The sequence below is a fragment of the Passer domesticus genome, chromosome 10 (genome assembly GCF_036417665.1).
Source record: "Passer domesticus isolate bPasDom1 chromosome 10, bPasDom1.hap1, whole genome shotgun sequence".
NCBI classification, from domain to species: Eukaryota; Metazoa; Chordata; class Aves; order Passeriformes; family Passeridae; genus Passer; species Passer domesticus.
Window position 1 is genome coordinate 19,140,092 of NC_087483.1, and position 22,139 is coordinate 19,162,230.

The 22,139-nt window shown below is 37.6% G+C and overlaps 2 protein-coding genes across 9 annotated transcripts in view; one reads left to right on the forward strand and one right to left on the reverse strand.

Annotated features, from left to right (window-relative positions):
• The window catches only part of LOC135308785 (alpha-aspartyl dipeptidase-like), a 12,179-nt gene extending 5,911 nt beyond the window's left edge, over positions 1 to 6,268 (forward strand). For both annotated transcript variants that reach the window (XM_064434235.1, XM_064434236.1), the window contains one exon: positions 434 to 6,268. In XM_064434235.1, coding sequence (XP_064290305.1) covers positions 434 to 512 — 79 coding nt within the window. In that variant the 3' untranslated portion in view covers positions 513 to 6,268. The remainder of the gene's footprint in view (positions 1 to 433) is intronic.
• NBEAL1 (neurobeachin like 1) overlaps positions 931 to 22,139 on the reverse strand; it is a 79,899-nt gene continuing 58,690 nt past the window's right edge. For 4 of the 7 annotated variants that reach the window (XM_064434196.1, XM_064434198.1, XM_064434195.1 and 1 more), the window contains 15 exons: positions 21,069 to 21,209; positions 20,844 to 20,974; positions 19,716 to 19,825; positions 19,034 to 19,151; positions 18,289 to 18,386; positions 17,885 to 18,001; positions 17,300 to 17,389; positions 16,061 to 16,170; positions 15,310 to 15,482; positions 14,779 to 14,873; positions 12,859 to 12,975; positions 12,019 to 12,180; positions 10,806 to 10,954; positions 9,929 to 10,158; positions 931 to 7,462 (listed from right to left, as the gene is read on the reverse strand). In XM_064434196.1, coding sequence (XP_064290266.1) covers positions 7,386 to 7,462; positions 9,929 to 10,158; positions 10,806 to 10,954; positions 12,019 to 12,180; positions 12,859 to 12,975; positions 14,779 to 14,873; positions 15,310 to 15,482; positions 16,061 to 16,170; positions 17,300 to 17,389; positions 17,885 to 18,001; positions 18,289 to 18,386; positions 19,034 to 19,151; positions 19,716 to 19,825; positions 20,844 to 20,974; positions 21,069 to 21,209 — 1,918 coding nt within the window. In that variant the 3' untranslated portion in view covers positions 931 to 7,385. The remainder of the gene's footprint in view (positions 7,463 to 9,928; positions 10,159 to 10,805; positions 10,955 to 12,018; positions 12,181 to 12,858; positions 12,976 to 14,778; positions 14,874 to 15,309; positions 15,483 to 16,060; positions 16,171 to 17,299; positions 17,390 to 17,884; positions 18,002 to 18,288; positions 18,387 to 19,033; positions 19,152 to 19,715; positions 19,826 to 20,843; positions 20,975 to 21,068; positions 21,210 to 22,139) is intronic. The other 3 variants (XM_064434200.1, XM_064434197.1, XM_064434199.1) reach the window with 2 other exon arrangements.

Genomic DNA, 22,139 nt, shown 5'->3' on the forward strand with positions numbered 1-22,139 from the left:
CATACTGCCTGTCCCCCCCCCCATCAGAAGTTACTTAATCCCTTGGCTCCATTTCTCTTTGGGGAAAATGTGAGTATTGTTTAATGCTCCAAAGGATTCTGACTAACCCACTGCGTGCTTTGGCACTGCATCCATTGCTGCTTATGTTTCCAAATTCTAGTTACCTTTCACAGAAAGAGCCCTAATAGTCAGCTCCTTTATTGAAAGCCAGGGAAATGCCAATTTTGCCTTAATGCACTGAACTCCAGAACAAGGGAATCCATATCTAGAATTACATGGACTTTATTAAGAATTCTAAAATGCATGTCACATGATGGAGTCAAAACTCTGCTTGTTCAGAATAAGGGTGCCTTGATCTTTCCCTAGTGACAGACAGAAGCAGAGTAGTCTCACCTCCTGTTAAAGCTCACAGCATGGTTGCTCTTGTTTGCAGGGGTAAGAAACCAACTGAACATGAGCCTGGAACAGATTTCAGTTTCCTCCTGACTGACTGCAATCCCTTGAATCCATAGCCTTCCATATTCTGCAGCAAAAGTTACTACATGGGAAAGACAGCGAGGAAAAAGGAAAGATGCATGTTGTCCCAGAGTGAGTGGGGTATTTCAGCTTTATAAATAAAGATAAATATGCATTAGTGGACTCTTTTCCTCACCCCAATGCATGTCTCAGACACCTCCTTCCCAGCAAAAAGACAATTTTTATTGCAATACTTGGATAATCATAGCTATTCAAAGCTTGAAGGGGCCTATACATTCACATGTCCACTTTGATGCCTTCCCCACAAAAAAAAAAAGTTGCCGTAACACAATTAAGACAGGACACTGAGTCAGCTGTTCCCACTGCCTACTTTTACCTGCTGCATAAAAGAATTGTTCATTCAGTGTACTCCCACACTTAGTTTAATTTTTGTGCTATTAATAAAGCAAGAAGTTATGCATTCAATTACTTTTATTTGCTTCAGACTCATGTTAAATATATACAATGCTAATTATGTACAAAAGTGTGCATGTTAAAAATTTTCAGGTTACAAACTTGCAAATCCTAGAAAAGTGCAAAATTTTAAAACATCTTCCACCATGCTGTACAGGAAAAAATCCATCATCAGCCAATATACACACTCTTAAAACACATTGATCAAAACAAAGTAAGACATACAGTATACTCTTAAAGCACCCAGAGGGAAAAAGATATTGCACAGAAGACAGACAGCAAGTTCATTACAGTGCCTGAAGGCTCATTTCTGAAAGTAGCTATTTCCAACACTTCTCAGACCTAACATTTAACTCTTTGAAAAGGCATTTTTTGGCATTTAAAGATCCATTTGTAATCACATAATTGCACAATCTGTAAGATTTATCAGAAGATATGGTTAACTTTGCTGTAAGGCCTTTGCTTCCACCCCCTGATTAGCTTCAGTAAAAATTCATCAGGCAAACTGAGTAGCATCACAGCTTCCATCAAAACACTGACCAAAGGGAGGTAAGTCTCACATGCACCATTTCTCTAATCTCATCCTAAGTTGCTCCTGCAGAATCAGAGTATGTATTGCAAGTTTTTCTTAAATTCTTTTTCCCCCCATGGCTTTCTTTAAGAAACAGCTAACTGCTGCATATGACTAAAGCAGTACTGTCAGGTGCAAGACTTAAGTTTATTTTAAAGCTATTTCAAGGCAAAAAATATGGCTCCCTTGAGAGGAAAATACTGACTAGATAGGAAGGTGAATAAACAAGTGACCTCCAAGTTCAGTTAGATCTGTGATATATATGGCTGGATGTTTTATATTCCAATCTCAAAACACCTTAGCAGCTTTAAACCATAATCTGTACTGACAATCATGCTTCTGGGACAGAAGATGTCTGTGCTGAGTATAAGCATAGACCTGAACTCTGGAAATACCTGCCAAATTTCTCAAGTCCACTGGACAAAACTAGGAAGAGCACACACTGAAGGAATTCTATTGAAAATAAGTGAAACACCTATTTTATTTGGGCCACATAGGTAAATGGCAACTAAAAGAAAGATACACCAGTCTTCTTCAACAGATGCACAGCAAAAAGGTGAGTTAAAACTGAACAAAGGCTACCTTGGACTAAACACTGCAAACAGTTCCTCACTTATGGGGTGTTCAAGACTGCAGTAAGGTGAATGAACTCAACTGAAATGCAGAGCATGCTATGGTGCCACTCAAGAGTTTTTACATTCAGGCATCTGATATCCATAACACTGAAGAAGGGAACAATAGCATTTCACCAAATTTAATTTTCTTTTTTTAATGCAGTAGCTTCTTAGAAAACTTACTTCCTTCAAAAGTATGTGCTTACAAGGGCAATTTAGTAATAATAAGATTGGCTTCTTGGAATGAAAGGAAAGACATCTTCCAAACACTTCAGTTGACTCTAACATTGGCATACAATGAACCCACATGTATATGATACCATGGAAACTTGCTCTCCCCAAAAGGACACCACCAACAAGTGCCATGTTTGCAGCCAAAACCAACACAGCTTTTAAGCCAGAAAGCATAAAAAGACCTAGAAAGCACTGAAGCACATGCTTGAATTTCCATTCAAATAAATACAACTCTATGTAGTGCTTTCACATAACAGAATTTATTAGATCAGGCCCCAGGCTCACTTTAGGGTATGCATTTCATGTGCACTTTTTTTTTTTTAATTCTTTGAAAGGGAAAAAAATATTCACAGCACCTCAGCTCAGCATTTAACATAGCCAGCAAGGTGCCTTTAGCAGTGGAAGACAGGAATGTTTCAGGTGACAATACAGAGCATGTGTCTACAGAGACTCTCAATACAGGAGCAGAAGGAGGTCGACATCTCTACACCCCTTCTAGCTCTAAAGCTCCCTACCATTCTATAATCTGTATATAGATACACATTTTCAACTAATCACACATACACAGTAAAAGCTTTGTGCAGCATTTGGTTCCTTTACTTACCTTTTCTAATGATTTTGATAATTAAGACTGGGAAAGGTTTGCAAAGGAAACAGGGAGGAGGAAGACATGGTTTAGGGAAGTGAGGTATACAGCTCCCATTGACTAAAGCAGGAGTTACCAAATCTGTACATTACAAAAATAAATTTATCATTCTTGCAGGACTATTTAAAGAATTTTCCTTTAGTTCTTAGTTCTTTGCACTCATTTAAAGGAAAAAGAAATACAACTTTCAAGGGTATCCTTATAAGACAGCCAATTGACTTGGCCATTTAAAGCCTGTGAAGACTGATAAACCTGTTTTGGGATAATATACATGATCTAAGACATGCCATAGGGGAAAAAGCTTGTTTATATCAATGTTGCAGATTAGCAAAACAATTGTAATATGGATGTGGGTGAGTTTGGTTTTGGTTTTAGGGGAAGTTGTGGGAGTGGGGGGTAGTTTTGCTGGTTTAGTTTTTTCTTTTTTTTACTCTTTTTAATATCAAACAATTATTTTCCTAAAACATCTAATTTCCACAATGTGTCTTAACCATCAGGACTAATGCAGTTGCTTTAGGAGTGGGATTATTATGTTGTGCTGGTAAGGTACATGGATGATAGAAGATGTGGTTTCTAGATATTCTATGAGCAAGTAATGGATAAGTATATTGGTTACAGAAAAATCTGCCTCAGTCAGATGCTAACTTGAAGAGCATTTCACTTTCTGTATGCTTGTACAGTTCAAACCCAGCAAAGACTAGATGGGATTCTTCGCTATAGCTAAAAAGACAACTAAAAATACTATCAATAATTATAAGTAAATTGATTTAGAGAAATTTAACAAACCTTTTCATTGAAATAAAGGAGACGTCTTCTAAATATCCTTTGGTACACAAGTTCAAAACTGTGCTACGAAGAAGTTAATACTGCTAACTACTTAATCTCATTTATATACAGGTATGAAAATTAGGTCAGTTTTCAGTTTCTTTTAGATATATATATTTACACTCCAACTTACTCCTCTTCAAAGGTAAGCATATGTTAAACTTTGATAAATATTATTAGAGTTGTTCCAAAAATTAAACATATGAAGATATCACAAAGAAGATCTTGACAAATGTAGTGCTATGAAATAAATGTCACTTAAGACCTGTTTGTTCTAAATTCCTCATTGGAATCCTATAATCTCAAAACTTCACTTTTTATACTTAAAAAACCTTTGAACAAAACCAAAGGAGAATCTTACTTCACCAATACTACCTGAAAAACAAAATGGGATCCTAAGCTTTATTGACTGGAGGAAATTAAAGAATTATGAAAGTCAGTTCACCAATTCACAGTGCACTGCATAACAGGCTGCAAGTCAACTGACTAAACAGCTGATCAGAAGAATTATTTTCTATTTTTAAACATTATTGTCTACTTTTTATGCAAACAAGTTAAACCTAAAAGAAACAACATACCAGCTAATGCTCACACGACTCATCTTTTATTTAAAGCTGGTTTTAAACAAAGGCAAAGTGCAGACCTTCACAGCCATGGAGGTCCTCCCAGATGGCCTCTGGCAAGACTGCCAAGCTGTGATGTTGTGCACCTCCCACCCCTAAGGACCAGATCTCACATCCAAAGGCCATGGATGTTGCCATTCTACCTGGGGCATAAAGCAGCAGCTCAAAACTCACCTGCCCCCTCCTCATTCTGCTGCTGCTGCTTTGTACTGAGCACAGACCAGCCTTGAGTTTAAGAGCCTATGAACTGTCCACATTAAAACCTGTCCAAGGTATTGGTGATGATCACCCAGTGCTTGTGATACACTGAAATTATGGTGTTCAAATGTCAAAGGTCTTAATCATAAATAATTTCAACTATTGCAACATTATATTTTACTTAAACAGACACACTGTATTCATTATTCTTTAATATTGAAAAATGTTAATTCAGCTCTTGTGTAAATGTACCTAACCCACAATAAGGTGTTTTAAAATGTGTATACAAACCCCTCTGTGCAAGTGACAAGAAGAAAACTGTGCTCCCACCAAATACTACATTAAGACCATCTCCCTTTTTCCACTTCATTCTCATAGCCTAAAACATGATGATTTCCTGCCCCCTTCCCCTCCAAATAAACACTTAGCCTTGTCTATGCATTTCAACACAACATTAATGCATACCTACAAAACCCGTCGATTCAATGCCCCAACTGAGTATTTTCATCCTCCCATAAGACAGAAAGATCTCACATTCTGAGCTGAAATACTATTAAACTACTCTAAAAAGAACTCCCCTGAAATCCCTTCTTCATGAAATCATCATGGACAAACATACTTCACATTCTCATGAACAAACTTAATACTTCCACAGTATCCTTAGTATTCTTACTGGATAGGTAACTGATTGAAAATAGTATTTTTCCTTTCTCTATAGCTTATTTGAAAATATGAGATGTGGGTTAATTTACATTTTTTTACATACATGAAAAAACCCACACCACTCTACTTTTGGAAGCTTAATCTTCTCTTGGCAAGTGACTCAAGAAAATAATTCTTATTTTCTCTTAACTTTCCAGACAATCCAGTCTGTCACAGTGATTAGGCAGAATATTGCAACTATGCATAGACCCACTTGTTCACTAATCTGATTTATTATTTCATTTACAAAAGTTATGAAAATGCAACACAGCTTTCTTTACAAAGTACACCAATCAGCCATCAAGAGGGATTTTTTTTTCCAGTAAAGAAAGTGAGGAGGATAAATCAGTTTGGATGAGACTAACACAACTTGTAATGATTATCCTTTAGCAGGGTAAGGAGATATTATTATTTCTATAAAGTCAATAAATATTGTGCTTGAAGTTAATGAAATGAGATTATACATTATGTTCCTCAGGTAGTTCAACAACTCCCCAGCCACAGGGAATATCTGATAACATTTATGAGATATACAACACACATTAATTTAAATAAATAAATAAAAAATAACAAGAAAAGTGATGGTAGAGGGAAGAAAGGGGGACCCAAAAGGGAACATATTAGCTAACAATCACTTACACCTGCCTTGTATCTGTGCTCCCCTCACCCCAAGGGATTTTCTTCTTTTAATACGTACATGAATATACATATATACACACACACATATATACACATACACACACACACCTTTGCACACTGATCTGGAAATTCATATTTTTCCCTCAGCACCCAGCTTTTCTAACAGTATAGGGTTTATCATTTCAATCAGTAAAAATTAGAAAAATATCAGATTGATAGGAAAATGCACACCCTTCTATCATCATGTATTGCTAAACAAAGAAAAAAAAAAAAAAAAAAAAAACAACTCAGTAATGGCTTCTCCAAAACATAGTAAGCAATTTGATAGATCACACATAATGATCTGATATTTTCTTTTACCAGGTCTTAAATGCATTTTGAAAATGGATATATCAACTCTTTTCCCTGTTTATTTTACAGAAAAAAATATGGATAACAACTGGTTTGGTGAACACGAAGCCAAGAAACAAACAGGTGCTATTTTTAATTGAATTGTGCTGCAATGTTGCATAATGATTCTGCAGTGGAAATTTATCTTTTGTTTGCAGAAGTTGCCTTACTAATGAAGCAGATTGATATTTAACCAATATAGATAATGAGTCTTCCTGGGTATTTCTGCAAGATGTTAAATATATAATGGGATTTCTTGGTGTATGTCGTAAGTTTACTTAACAATATAAATAATTTTCAGCAGCGATATTTCCTACCTCCTTCAGCTCCTTCACCACCTCCAACTCCTTTGAAGTTATTCATGTCTGTACTTAAAACAATTTCTGATAAAGTAGTGCAACACAGATGTTCCTTGCAGAACAGCCTAAAATTGGAACTACACAAAAGCAGAGAGCAACAGCCATTTGCACAAACTGTAATAAAGTTCATTAGGCTAACGAACGTATTGAGAAGGTTGTAACCATCATCTATTCAATTCTGAATCCAACCATTGCAACTACCAGAGTTTTAATTTACTGGGAAACAACAGTGCTGTCAAAGCAAAGCCAAATATCTTGTTATCAAGGAGCATCTGGCCCTACTCAGCTTTAAATCAAATGCTACTTATCTTAAATTCAATTAGTAATCTGGGGTTTGAAGACTTGTGGGGGGACTGTTCAGGGTTTTTTTAGCCCTCCCAAAACACAGTTTTAGCAGCTGTTGAGAGAGGGATTTTGCTGTGAACAAGTCAACACAGTTAAGGACAAATATGCAAGCAGGCTAACTTGCATGAGTACATATGCTTACTACTATAGCTCTACCATAGCTTCTTCATCCACAAGAATCAAAGGGCTTCAGAATCAAAGCCCTAATTACATACTTATACATCTAAAGTGACCAAAAGATTAAACATTTTTCTGGAATCCATGAGAGAATGTAGAAGCAGCAATCACTTGGAATCTTGAGTGTTATATTCAGTCTCTCCTGATGAAATCTGGCTGAGCCGTTTGCTTGATCCCCACAGCTTGCGGGAAAGCTGACCTGAGCGCATCTGTTTAAAAGTAATTCAGAGAAACAAAAGGAGGGGGAAGGGATAAGGTGGAGAAATTAAAAAATAATTCAGACACTGAATCTGGTGAAATGCAGACACTACAATGTACTGCATAAACAAAATATACCAACAAAAATTATTTGAAAATAAACGAAAAGTTACACTTAGGGATTATTCTTGGGACTGACAAAAACAAGACACAACACCAACCACAGTCTTCTCTGAATTTGAACAGTTAAAGGGGTATTACCCACTAATGTGTACTAATATGCTTAACCTACTTCAAACAGCTTAGAAAGAGTGTTTAGATTGCTATTTTGATAGGAAGAGAAGAGGTGAATGCCAAGCAAAAATGAACTAAATGAGAAGAAAGGACATTTTATTTTAGAAATTTCAAACAGAAATTGCTAGAAGTGGGAAAGAAAAATAGCCAAGATGCAGGACAGTGATAGCAGAATAAAGGAAAAAGAGAAAGGTTATCTCCTGGTATCAAATTTATACAGTCTTCCAAAGATCCTGGGTGAAGTGCTCAGAGGAATGTTTAAAGCAGAAGTAATTCATAGTGAGTATTCCATAGGATAAGATGGATAACAAGCAACCAGAGGCCATATTAAATCCAGCATCTGGTAGTCTACAACAATTTGTAAGAAACTCATCATTACCTAAGCACAAGGTTGATGATTGGCCAGTAGTGATCAGCCTGGCAGCTGATTAGGTTCTGAAAATACTTGCAGTTCAATAAATAAGATCCATGCCTTTAAAAATTTAAGAACAGTTCCTCACAGTCACTACCACAAATGTTACCTGCTTCAGAGCTGTATCAGCACAGCAGCAGTGTTCTAGAAAAGGCACAGCACTGACCAGGATTAACACTAACAAGTGATAATTGCCCAGACTTCTGCAATATCCAGAACAGCTAAGTAATTGTTAAAAATACAAAAGCATTTATTATACTCCACTATTAGAAACTGTCAGTGCAGAAACACTAAAGGCCAATCTTAATAGCAAGCAGCATTTCACTTTTTGCACACTAAAGCAAGTCTGTGCTAAGGATCCAATCCTCTGTCCTAAGGATCAATATCACCACTGAAAGCCGGAACTACAACACTGTCTTTGCATACAGATAAAGTTCCAGGAATTAACACATTCCTTCCAAAATAAGTCATTCAACAAATGAACGCCACACATACACACACTTTTCAAATATATTGATTGATGCCATTATAGAAAACTAGAAAATCTGGGACATAATGTTGTTCCTTATATGTTTGTGTTTAAAAAAAAATAAATAAATCTATTTACACGGATATTAAGCTTGCATATCATCTGAACTGTAAACAGAAAATCCTGGGAAAAAAGTCACTGGAAAGCCTCTATAACCATAAAAGGAATCCAGTCTTTGAAACAACACTTTCTGCATAGTTAGAAAAATAGATGTGATTAGAAAATGAAAACAAGAAAACAAAAAGCCTCCATTCTAATGATACACACAAATTTCAGCCTACAAAAGATCTTTTCTATGGAATAGGAAGCTTAGAAATGACAGTGGCTTTAAAACTGCTGTTACAACCACATGTTTAACCACATAATAATCAGCTCTTTTTCAATTCTACAAAAGAAAACTGAAAGCCAGTGGAAATCTCCCCTCCACATCCAGTGCAAGCAAAATCAGACTACCATTGTGTGAATATTTTTCCAATATTAAACTATGTATAGCCTAGCAAGAAAATTTAAAAATACTGACAAATAAAGTTGCTCTGTTTTCACATTTAAAATATAAAATAGAATTAATACACACTTTTCCAGCATGTACTAAAGATCATGCAAAAGTGATATTCACATTTTCAAATAAATACATAGCAGCACAACAGAGATTGAGTTATAAAGATAATAAGCAGTTTTAAGTTAACTCAAGTACTTTGAAAGTCATTACAAGAAGTAATTAAAGCAAAAATTATGGTTTTGCACAAGAAAAATTGGGCATATCTAATTGAGAGATGGATGCTCTGTAATCGATATTGCATATGCAGGACCAACAACTTTCTATTCACCATATGGAGCACAATATACTGGGAACCTAAAGAAGTGATTCCCTGTGCATTGCCATTAGAGACACTCAACAGAAAGAAGTAATACCTTTTCCCCCAATGTCAGTCAATGCATATTAAAAGATATCTGATAGAAACCATAAAAAAAAAATAAAGTAGCTTGCTCTCTTTCATTTCCAATTTTCTTCTGGAAAATTATTTCATCAAGAAGAGGCTGACAACACTATCCCATTCAGAAAAGGTTAGCTATCATGACTTTGCTTATTCAGATGTGAGTGATAAAGTCTGGAAGTTAGTCCAGCTGAGCTTCCCATCTGCGATCCCTATACACATCTGATTCTTAATCAGAACTTTCAGTAGAGCAGTCTCAACAGTTATTTGTTTCCCACTGAAAACTGAAACTTGCTCTTAAATTTACCCTGCCATAGAGGAGACCTCTTGCTCAACTGGAAAGCAGAAATAAGTGAACTTCCCACTGTTCGGTAGAAAAAGTTCTTGATGGTGGGTTTTACCTCTGCCGGCTTGCCAACACCAACGATAATCAACTTGCCATCCTCCAAGCCCACAAGGATGTGGCTGTATTCTTTGGTGACAGAAATGCAATGGATTGGCAGTCTCATGGCTAAGGGAGAGATGCTCAGACTCAGGCTGAAAGGAACAAAAAACACAGAGAGAATTTGCTTGCACATACTGTGAAGAATCACATGCAAGTGAAATTGCTGTCCATGGGATGCACTATAAAAGAGTTTCTCAAGGATAAAATTAGCAGTTTAAATTATCTAACTGTATCCTAAGAATCTATTTTTAACCCAAAATAGAGCTTCAATAACAAGAACAGATGTGGATAGGTTAAGTCAGTAAGCGAAGACATTTTCACTGAAGAACAGTGACATTAGTCCCACAGCTGCCTAAGTGACAAACATCCTCCCATTCTGAGGAGCAATGGAGCTCTACAGATCTAAGCAGTAAGTGGAGCTTAAAACTCAGTGCAGAACTATGTGAGGCTTGATCCTGCAGTTACTGAGCTCCCTGTGACTAATCACAGCAGTCTGCAAACTGCAGCTCCTCCTGTCAGTTCTAGGTGTTTAACTGGGATAAGTGTCTGGCAAGAAAGAGATCTGTTACAACCTCTCATTTTATTTTTCCCCACATCTTAGTTCCATCAAAACAATTTTTTGGGGGGGAACACAGAAAAAGCAACAGCTATCACCTATAGCACCAAGCACAGTTTATTCCACAGCCATTTCTCTATGAGCCTCCACATTTGTATCTCAGTAGAAATGGTGGCACATTACCTGTACAGGTCCCGTATGGAAAGAAATCCCTGCAAGCTGCCCATGACGATATATTCACCAGTTACACAGAGATCAGACACCTCCTCCTTCAGAGTCTCAGAACCCAGATATTTCCCATTGACAGAATAGAGATGTAATGCATTCTTATCCTGAAGAGATCAAAAATAAATGTGTCACAGAGGACTGATAGGATGAAGAGTGTTGTACTTGTATCTTGTGCTCATTAAAAGGCAGCAATCTGGCAACAACCCACAGATGATAATGCTGACAACAGTCTCCCTGTTGAACGATGCAAGAGTAGTGAGCCTATACTCAGTGTCTGTGGAGGTAAGGTCCTGTATGAAGTTTTTGAAGCTACCTCTTGATGTAACATTGTAGTCCATTCAATCAATTCTAATTTTTCTGGAAACATCCATGGATTTAATAGATAAGTTCCTATTTTATAATAACTTTTTTTTAAGAAAGAAGAAAGCAAGATTGTACTCATCTTCAGCCTTGCTACCACCCCCCACTTCCTCTCTTGCCCTCCCAAATCCAAAAGCAGAAGGAAATGCATATTTCCACAGAGCTAGATCCAGAAACATTTTCTAGACAAGCCAATGGCTTCTTGCTGAATTACAGATGCAAATAACAAAACCATCTTAAGTTCTTCCAGCCTGGCATAACCTTGAATCTCTTCTCTCCCCATCTTCCTAATGTAGTTAGTATACCTACATCAAAGATTTGTTTTCCAAGAAATCTCCCATGTTTAAAGAAATCACAACAGCTCTACCATTATTAAAGCAACTACACAGCTCAACAGACACAATCTTATAGCTGTATCTCCAATCCCAAACTAAGAAACTCTGTGGACACTGAGCATCTTGCACCCAGAACTTGCTTCTCTCCTTATAAGCTTCTGTTCCTGTGCACAGTGGAACTTGTTTCCCTTAGTTTTCCAGTCCAAAGTGGCTCTCTCAGGAAGACTCATTAATGTATGTTTGAGCATCTTGCAAGTGTTTGGAGATTTTCATGAAACTCAGGAGCACAATATGCCTGTCACTTACCTTTAATCAAATTTCACTTGAATTGGCCAGCAAAATTTAAAAAAACATGGAAACTGACACTGCACACTCAGAAAGCCTCATTACTATTGGAAATGAGATAAAATTATATACACTTATGATTAACATCTTCAGGGACAGAAACTGAGGTTTTCCACAAACTTAAGTACCTTGAGAGTCGTCTTTCCTTCCACGCTGGTGTGGACAACTATATGGCCTTCCCAGGACACAGCCAGATTGGGAACAGTCAGCAGGAGAGAACTCTCACAAGGCGGCCGCAGAGTCCTCACGTACTGACCTTTCCGAATAGTGCGGACGATGACAGTGCCATCCTGCAGCAACCACAGGTGGGGGAGTTGATATTCAGCAGGACAGTAAGCACAACACTCAGAGTTTACATACACAGGATACAGGGAATACTCTGAATGCACTTCAATCCTTAGTGAGAGATAAGGACTCCTGAGCATTAGGAACTCTGCACAAAGAAGCCTTCCCCTCAAGACCATGTACTACAGGCATATGAATAAAACAAATGCAAGCAGGACAAGAGGGAGGACAGGCAGCAAATCAGCCACTTCACAGGTCCCATTTATGAGTAGGCATTACATGGAGTACAAAGCCAGAGTTCAGCAGCCTGCCTGTGCAGTACAGTAAGGCACAACATGAGCAAGTGGCACAGAACCTTCAGGGTTAACACAGCAAGGAAGAAACAATCAGAACACTGTTGCTATGAGAATCTTAAAATCTCCAAGTCCACACATATTAAAGCTCATCTGTGCAGAATAACACCACATAGTAGGTGAGGCCTATGCTCTGCACTGCAGTTTGAGACAGTCTGATTTAAGCAGACAGCAAAGGGGATGGCAAATATCTTCTTGATAAGCAAGGCTGAAGAAAAAGATTGTGAAATAGACTCTTTTTCCATTATTCCTAATCAACTTCAAACACCTTACGTGGTTTGAGTTTGGTTGAGAAGAGGCAAAAAAAAGGGCAAGTAGGAAGGTGCTTACCCTGGATCCTGACACTGCCATATCCAGTTCAGTGCTGATGCCAACACTTGAAACTTCATCAGTGTGCCCATAAAGGATCTGTAATGGCTTAGGTGCCAGGCCTACAGGCACTCCTCCCTGAGAGTAACAAAAAGTGCAATGACACATTCTCTTGCAGCTGAAGGACAAACAAAAAATGAACTTCTGGTATCTTCAGTACCAGTTGTGTGAGGTGTATATTTGACAGAAGTCAAAGCCAGAGCCATAACTCACCACTCCAGTATGAAAGTATTACCCTCTATGTCAGCACCTCACTTACTGATCACAAAAATGAATGAACATGTAGTTACTGTGTGGGTGTGAGAGACAAGGTTACTTAGCTGGCTGCTTCCTATCCCTGCATGTGTCCAGGAGTGCAAGGACAACAGTGAGCAGGCCTAACAGGAGTTGTTCACATACCCCATTCACACACTCATTCTCCACTTGTGTATCTGGGCTTGTCCAGTTCTTAGAGTTTACCCTGGAATCAAGCACTGTCTTAACAATCAAGCTTAAAAAAGCTGAAATTAACTTTCACTTTACTTAAAATAACAGCAATTCTTTCCATTTCCCAAGGAAAAGGAAGCAAATAGTACTTCTCAATGACTACCAGCAGTATGATACACAAAAGTAAATCTTGGAATAACACTCATTAAATAGCAACACCTCCTCTTAACTGCAAGGTATCACAGCTTTTTGTCCCAGTGAGTGTACTGTCAGCATATACAGACTTATTCTCACACCAGTTCTAAGGAAAGAACTGTCCTTAGAGAGAAGGTACTGTAAATAGTTCCACAGAGAACTATTTCTTTGCATTTCTGTGATAAAAATTTGTTTGCCAATCAGGACCTGAAAGCCTGAAGCATGCAGGACTACAGAACAAGTGTCAAAATAAAGAAGGTGTCACTGTGGAGAAGACAAGTAGAATGGAAATGCAGTATGCAGTCCATTGCTACCACTTTGTAAAGACCAAGATAAAGGTCTCACAAGAAACATTTGCTATGCCTAAAATAGCATTTATATTTCTATTAATAAAAATACATTAAAAACATTAAGAAAAAGCACTTCTAAATAAAGATCAGTTTCAGACTGTGAGTTAACTCATCATGAAAAGATAAACTCAAAAAATCTCCAACATTTATCTCCACTTGAGACAAAAAGCTACTCGTATGAGCACTGAGGTCTTACTTTTTTTGACCATGCACTGTTACTACAAAGCAATTCTTTACAGAATTATAAATACTCCCACCATAAAGACAGCTTCCACAAAAGCTCATGCAGCTATGCCTATACCACTCTACTGCTTTAATGTGCTGACTCTAGTTCCACAATAAGCACAAGGTGACTTGATGAAATCTACTGTCCGAAACATGACAGCTTCCCCCAGCAATTAATCCTACGAGTATATCTTAAATGCAGCAATCAGCATTTAAATGCATTATGATGGAAATCATGATTGAGCGTAAGTACACACGTGGATCACACAACTACTTTCCCTGTGTGAAAGCATGAGACCAATATTAAAGAATTCTCAAATGCTAGTGCAAACACAGGTAATAGTGCTGTCTTTGCTGTAGTTATCAATAGCCACCACAGAGAAAAGGCAGTGCTAAAATGCAACCACTAGGAGTGAAGAACTGCCTAGAAATGTAAAATTCTTATTGCCTGCCCTGAAAATAATCTATGAAGTCTTTAGGAGAGCCTCTAAAATAGTGCACTTCAGATATATAGTAACTAATATGTACAGTACTTCAGAGCAGACAATGGGAGTAAAATTACTAAGCTAATTGATTTTAGTGCACTATCTTCCCTATAAACCTGAAAAGAAACAATAAAACATAACAACAAAACCGTGAAAAATTACATCCAGAAGCTGCTTCTGAGTATGCCTAAATAACCCACCTGCTGCACTATTTGCCATATCATACAGGTAGTATCTCTGGAGCCTGAAATTAAATGAATTCCACAGTGGTCTATTGCCAAGCAGGTCACAATATCTAGATAAAGAAAAGAAGACAAAGTTGTCACATGGGTAATTAAGACTAATTTCCCACAGACTGACAATGTGGATACAATTTGTCACACTGTATCCTGATTTGCAGTCGGCATGAAACACTCTACTGTGATAAGGGCTGGTGACACTATTAAACAATGAAATCATCATACAGCCAAATGTACCACTTGACACATTCAGCTTTGCTACCTAAAAATAGCAGGAAAGCCTTATTTTGAAACTACATCAAAGCACCAGTATAATAACAGAAAAGCCATGCTCCAGTATTTATGCATAATCACAACTAAAGCATTCTTCTGTTCTTATGCTGCCATTCCTTTACAGCTGCTACACTTGTGTGCCCAAGGGACATGGCTATATTCTGGGAACACCAAATAACACACGTAACCCTTTCCACTTCCCAACACAGAGTGACTGACCCATGTGCCTGATGTGCTGTCCCATCAGTTTGCCTTTCGTAAGGGATGTCACTCGGATGCTGTTGTCCCAGTGTCCGCCACTGAAGAGCAGCTTTGCGTCATGGGACACTGCAAACAGCTTGGAGGTGATCTCCAGCCCTGGGGCAAAAGGACCACTCATGCTGCGCTGTGCTCTGCAGGCAAACGATGAGCAGTTAACAGTAACCTCGGTTCACATCCACCTTTTTTGCACTTCCTCTGTCTTCAAACATCAGTAAAGAATTCCACCTATAGAAGAGGCTACACCCATGGTAAAACTCTCACTGCCACCAGTGACTGGAAACAAGATTTCATCTTAAGTTTTTTTTTTTAGCCTTTTACACAATTGGATAACTCATGTCCCTACTAAGCATTGGAACATTAAAGACAAAACGGAATTTTATGAAAACAAAAAAGCCAAGTATGCCACATATGCCTATGTATTACTACAGCATAAGAATGTACAAAGACTATCTCAGATTCCACAATGAGTTTTTGAAATTGATAATTAGAAAAAGTTAGAAGTAGCTCTAAGAATGAAGCCTGAAATACCACTTACATAACTGTACTAGAATGCTATTACAGATTAGAGGCAGTATTACTGAACACCAGAAGTTGCAATCTTAGGTGAAAACTCAGACAGTGAAAACAGTATTTTTGTTGATTTACAACAATTATTGTATTTCATTATTTTAGATGCATTAATGTGTACCCCTCCTCAAAATTTGCTTACTTGGGATTTGTCACTGTTGTGTCTTTGATGAATGTAAAATAGTTGGAAATATTTTTGTCATAAGGCAGCCAACCATGAGTTCCAATAACGCAGTTCAGACTTGTCGTTACCTAAAAAAGTTTAATGAAAAAGTTGATGAAACCCAGAGGTTTACTTTCTGCTTGCCTTGATGCTAATAGAGCTTGCATAAAGTCCAGCAGAGGCTTCTTAAAAACCTACCACAAAGTGAAAAAGCACATGCACCTCTCCCTCAGCAAACAAATCAATAAAAAAATCCCACTCAGATGAGTTAATCCACATGTGGCACACAGAACCATATTAGAATAATCTATGTTCTACATAGGTCGGAGAAGTTGGGGTAGAAAGGATGGGAGGAGACAAACACTACAAATCCCAGCCAACCAACCCCTCTCAAATATTTAATTACAAATCAGTCACTTAGTTTAAGCTGCTGCTTCTTCTCTTCTCTGAATACTAACTGTTAATAGTAAACATACTAACACAGGAAGTTTAACAAACGTACTACAGTTTGATTTCTGAGGAAGTAACAAAGGAATCTAAATATTCAAGGTTACTTTGATTACATATTTATGAAAAACACAAGGAGAATTTTAGATGTGCTCAAATAACCTATGAATATACCACAGTAAGCCAAGACAATAATTTTGACATACAAAATAGGAATACTGGAATATTGTTTCTGGCAAAACAGAGGTATTACTGCACTGAGGCCAGCATCTAGGCCATAAACACAGATGCAGATATCAAACCACTGCTCTCCTTTCATTATTTGGTGTCTGCCATAGTACAAAAATGTGTGTTAGTGCAAGAGTTAGGTTTAGGAACAGTGCCTGCATGCACCAGATATGGTATAGTTTAACATGCAGGTTGGAAAGCAATGACAAACAATGACACCATTAATAACTCAGTGCTGTAGTTTTAAATCTGGGCTGCATAGCATTAGCAAATTGGTTGTTGCAGGGAAGTCGATCAAGTGGCAACTTACAATATGCCTCACTATAATTTACAGTCATATCTCATCAGCTTTTAAATGCCATTCAGCAAATCAGCCTGGCTTCTCCTTGGAAGATAAATATTTTACTTTACTGACATTTGCTACAGGTTAAAGGAACACATTTGAAGAGGAACAGTTAAGAAATATTTCTCTACAAGCTGCATACAAAAAATACACCCATTTGACTATCTGCAGTTTAAGAACAGTATTGACATGCAACTCACCAAGATCTCTGGGCTTCCCTGAGAAATAAAGGAACGTGACTGATTCTTGGGGACAACAGCTTTGACAATGGGCACACCATCACTAATTCCCTAAGAGAAAGAACATGGGTTTGATCTGATTATATCCAAAAGCTAAAGGATAAATCTAGAACCTGTAAAGAGTAAGATGCAAAGCCTCTGGAATCAGTGTCAGACCTGTAGAGCACCCTAAGGCATTGGCACACACCCATTCAGTTTGTGCAGGTAAGCTTCATCACAAACACTGCAAATGAAACCCTGACCCCAATCAGGGACATTAACTACCAAGTTCAGTGATTCCTCACACACCACCAGTAAGGCTTGCAGCTTTCTTGGTGTGGTGACTAATTTAATACTCAAACAACACCCACACAAGCAGCCAGCAGACTGTGGGAATCAACCTCTATGAAGCCAACTAGAAAGACAGAGCTCATTTAATACACATTGCATTGTGAAATATTTTCTCTAAATAGGAAGCAAGTTTATTTTCATCTAGGTTGTGACCTTTTGGTTCAAGTACATCAAATTTCAGGTTAGACTTCGAACAATTTCAAGTAACACATCTACCTCTATGAAGAATGACTTCAGCTCAGTGAGGTGTTGGAAGAGATTCAGAGTAGAGGTATCACTTTTAGTTAGTCTTTGTACTACCTCTTCTGCTGACAGCCTTTGTGGATGGGGCTCCTAGGAGGCAATATTTAAAGGAGTAACAAATTAGACTAGTTTATCAATTTGTTCAATGTACATGAGATACTCAGAATCTTAATGGGAAAACAGCCTTAAATACCTAATATCCCTTCTTGAAGTAAATTAATTTATTTCGAAAATGGATTTTTTGGTAATGTGGCAAAGATTTAATGTTGCTAAAATTACAAACTATTACCTTAAAACCCCTTGTTTTTCAGAAGTCCCTGTAAGTCAGTTGTATTTAACCATAAAGGTCTGGTTGAGAGGGAACAAAAGAGCAGTACCTTTAACAGCTGACAGGGAGTTTGCCCAAAATTGTTTATCATCCCTTCTAAAGCCTTCCTTTCTTTCTCATCTGTTAAAGCATCCAAATCCACAGCCCCTGGATCACAATCAGAACGATGAAGAGTAGGAAAAAAAAAAGAACACAATCCAAACAATTTATTAAGAACCAACAAGGTCAACTTAATTTACTTGCAGCCTTATGAGCCTTTACCCCCAGAAAAGCCCCAGACAATGCCTCCATTTAAAACACAATCTGAAAACTCCATTCTGCATGCAGAATTTTAAGTGTATCTGTCAGGGCAAGAATTGCAGGCCTTTGTCTTATCAAATGAATCGATTTACCTCAGTGCAAGCAACAAGTAGCACACAAAAACTACCCAAAAGTTAGCTTTGAAAATAACAGATTAAATTTGTCTCTAATATTAGCTGCTTTCAAGCAATGTGCCTGAACTGTAAACCACAAGAAACCCCTTCCCACAAACGCTTTTAAGCTAGTAAATAAGTGGCAAGGAATTCTAGTAACTTTTAGGAAAAAAAAAAGACACAAAACTATAACAGCCCTCCTTTAAAAAAAAAAACTATACTTTTTTGTGATGACACAAGGTTTGCTGCCACATTTCATCTATAAATCTGCTGCCTTACCATATGCTATTGAATGGTACACTCACAAATCAAGTGTCTACTGTGTACTAATGAAAACTCACAAGCCTGATGACAATGACAAGAGAACATGTTGCTTTGTACCTTCATAAGTACAATAATAGAACACATTAAGCGCCTCCACTGCAGCTGGTCCCCTCTGCTTGTAGCCAAAAATCAAATCTATCCATTCATGAAGATGAGCAGAAACATACTCAGATTCCTAGAAAGAAAAAAATGCTCTGTAACAATAAGAGAAATACTGCTCCCATCTTGAAGTTTTTACTATTCTCTGTGGAAAAGATTCAATTCCTAAATTAAGAGTATCCTCAAATTAGGTATTTAGCAATATATAGGGCAAAAGCATAAGAATCTTGTGTGTTATGGGCAGTAACTGCCAGGTAAGAGGGAAAATCAATACAGTGACACAAGAGGTATGCACTTTTGAAATGCACCTGTGCAAGGGAAGGTAACCTGCCAGCTCCTAACACCAGACAGAGTCATCTTTAAGTAGCAAAGGAAGCCTACTCACCTACCTCTGCATTTGATCTCCTAGGACAGCAAATGCCCAAATCATTAGTGCCCAAAATGCCAAAGAGATTAAATGCTCTTTTCAGCATTTTATCAACATGCACAGAGCTTTTAACTGGAAGTTCTAATGGGACTGGTAATGTCAAATGCAACCACAACTCTAGTTTGAATGCCATCCCACTTGTTTTATATTTAAGCCACAGTAACAATCTGCAGGTGCACTTCCTTTATGTCATACATAGAAACAAAATCTTACCAGAGCCTTCCTGTGTTTATAAATAAAGTCTTCTGGGGAATGGGCCCACTTAGGCAGAACAACATCATTTACCACCTCTTTGGACATTTGAAGCTGGCCTAAGTTAAAACCTGGTGAATAATTCAGAAAAAAAGTTTTAGAGTTGCTACAAAATATTTTAAGTACCTTGATTTCTCAGTAAAGATTAAAAATCATTATTTTCTCAAAGCAAGAGAAGGATATTGAAATTTATTAATGTAAATCCCTAATAAGTCTACCACTAACATAGAAGGCTAAGTTCTGTCCTGCATGTTTACAATTTTAAATGATAATGGATAACAGTTATCCAAAACATCTAAATTATTTTGAAGCTGAAGTCCCAACCATAGAAGTAGTATTTGTCTTTTACACATCCATCTGTAAACATATCTGCATTGGCTTGTTTGTAAATATAATTGCATATTGCAATTTTCCTCTTGGATTAAGAGTCCAAAACACTTTAATAAGGTTATTCATAAGAAGGGAGTTACTTAGAAGTTTAAATGGTTACAAAATCAAGGCTTTTAAGGAGTCTGAAATCTCACCAGCTATCATTGAAACAATTCTTAAATACTTAAATGACTTGAGAGTGGGACTTGGGAGTTCTCAGTTTAGCTAATTTAGAACTCCAGTAGATTGTAGCAGCACAAACATACAAATCCATTTTCAAATTGTGTAAAGATAGAGAATCAAACCACTGAACAATAAATGTAAATGAAAAAATGTCTAGGAGTCTCACGTCAGAATGCAGGATACTGTCTTTTCAATCAGCATTATAATAATTAATCTCTTAACTTTTGCTAAGTATTTAATCAGTATTAACTATTATTAACTTTTTCAAACATCCCAATGAGCATCCCTGGCACAGCATTGGGTAAACACTATTTTTAGCCATCCCATAGCCTGAATTTTAAACTATGTTGAGGCTGCTGCTTAACACAACTGGTACCTTCACTAAACAGTTTAAAGCCAGCATCATGATTAATGTCTACAATCACACCATGAAGTTTAAATACTAAGTGTTCCTCTGCATTCACAAATGGCTGTAACAATTCTTTTCTGAAGAAAACAAACTATTTTCTGTGAGAATATTCTTAGTAGTCAGTTTACCATTTTGATTCTCCAGGAACTCTGGAAAGTAAAAGAACTCTGGGATAAGTTCCTTGACATCATTGGGGTTGTCCATGAGTGCCTGCCAGGTAGCAGGAATAGAGTGGAACTGTCTGTCAGCACAGTCAAATCTGTGGATCAGAAAACCCAGGTTAGACTTTGACAATTCCTGCAGTAAAATGACAAGGAAGAAGCAGGAGGGGGCTGCTTATTTGCTCAGCATACCTGCCACTCTGAAGCTGGATGTGAAGTGTTGTGAAAGGCTCCACCCGAATGAGGTAATGCATGACACCAGCAGCATTTGAGTAATGTGTCCCATAGTGAAACTTGTCAATCATCCCAAGAGGATCCTCAAAATTCTCGTATCTGAAAAAAGAAGTCTTTATAAATACAACTGAGCATTATGGTTGATTTACATATGGACTATGCTTACTCCAAGCAGATTCAAAAGAAATGACCACAGCAATCTATGAGAGGAAAAATACATTGAGTTCCATCAAACATGGAGATTCCAAATCTTACTTAGAAAGTCCCAAAGAAAAAGACTGCTCAAAGATAAAAATGTACACCAGATGGAGCCTTTGCATGCCTGTTATACTCTTCCCTAGGCATTTGCTATCAGCTGTCAGAAACCAGACAAAGGGCAGACAAGGCTGATGACTTTATACAACAGACCAACACACCCTACACCACTAAAATTAGTATTTACTAGTGAATACACTTGTGATGGTTTCCTTCAAGATTTAGGAAATGTGTTTGACTGTGCAGGATGCAGAAGAGAGATCTTTTTCACACTCATGCCCATTTCCTTTTCTGCTGGCAAACTCACTCTACCATGCCACCATCTGGCTGATACACTCCTCAGCCTCACAAGACTGGTAAGAGAAATTCTAGTTAAACATACTTCTACAGATCCCACTTCATTACAGTCAGGATAGAGCCTAATCATTCAAAGGAAATTTTCCATGTTCCAAGTTTTCAGAAGATTTTGGAAGACACCTAACTGCAGTCTGGTATAATAGCACACTCCCTCCCCAGACTAGCAAACACGGGAAAAATCACTACTGCTGTGTGGGTGTAAGTACCTGTCATTGGCACCTACAGAAGACCTGCTGAAAGTCACTTGAGACATATTTTGTTTTGAAGATAATAATCTATGCTTGGAAAAAAGAGGAAGCACAGATTTAGGATCAATGCTACCTCTTAGGCAGCTCAACTCAATAGTATGATTTCACACTCCTTATCTTGAAGCAGATATCGGACACATTATGTCTTTTCAAGCCATTAAATTGTTTC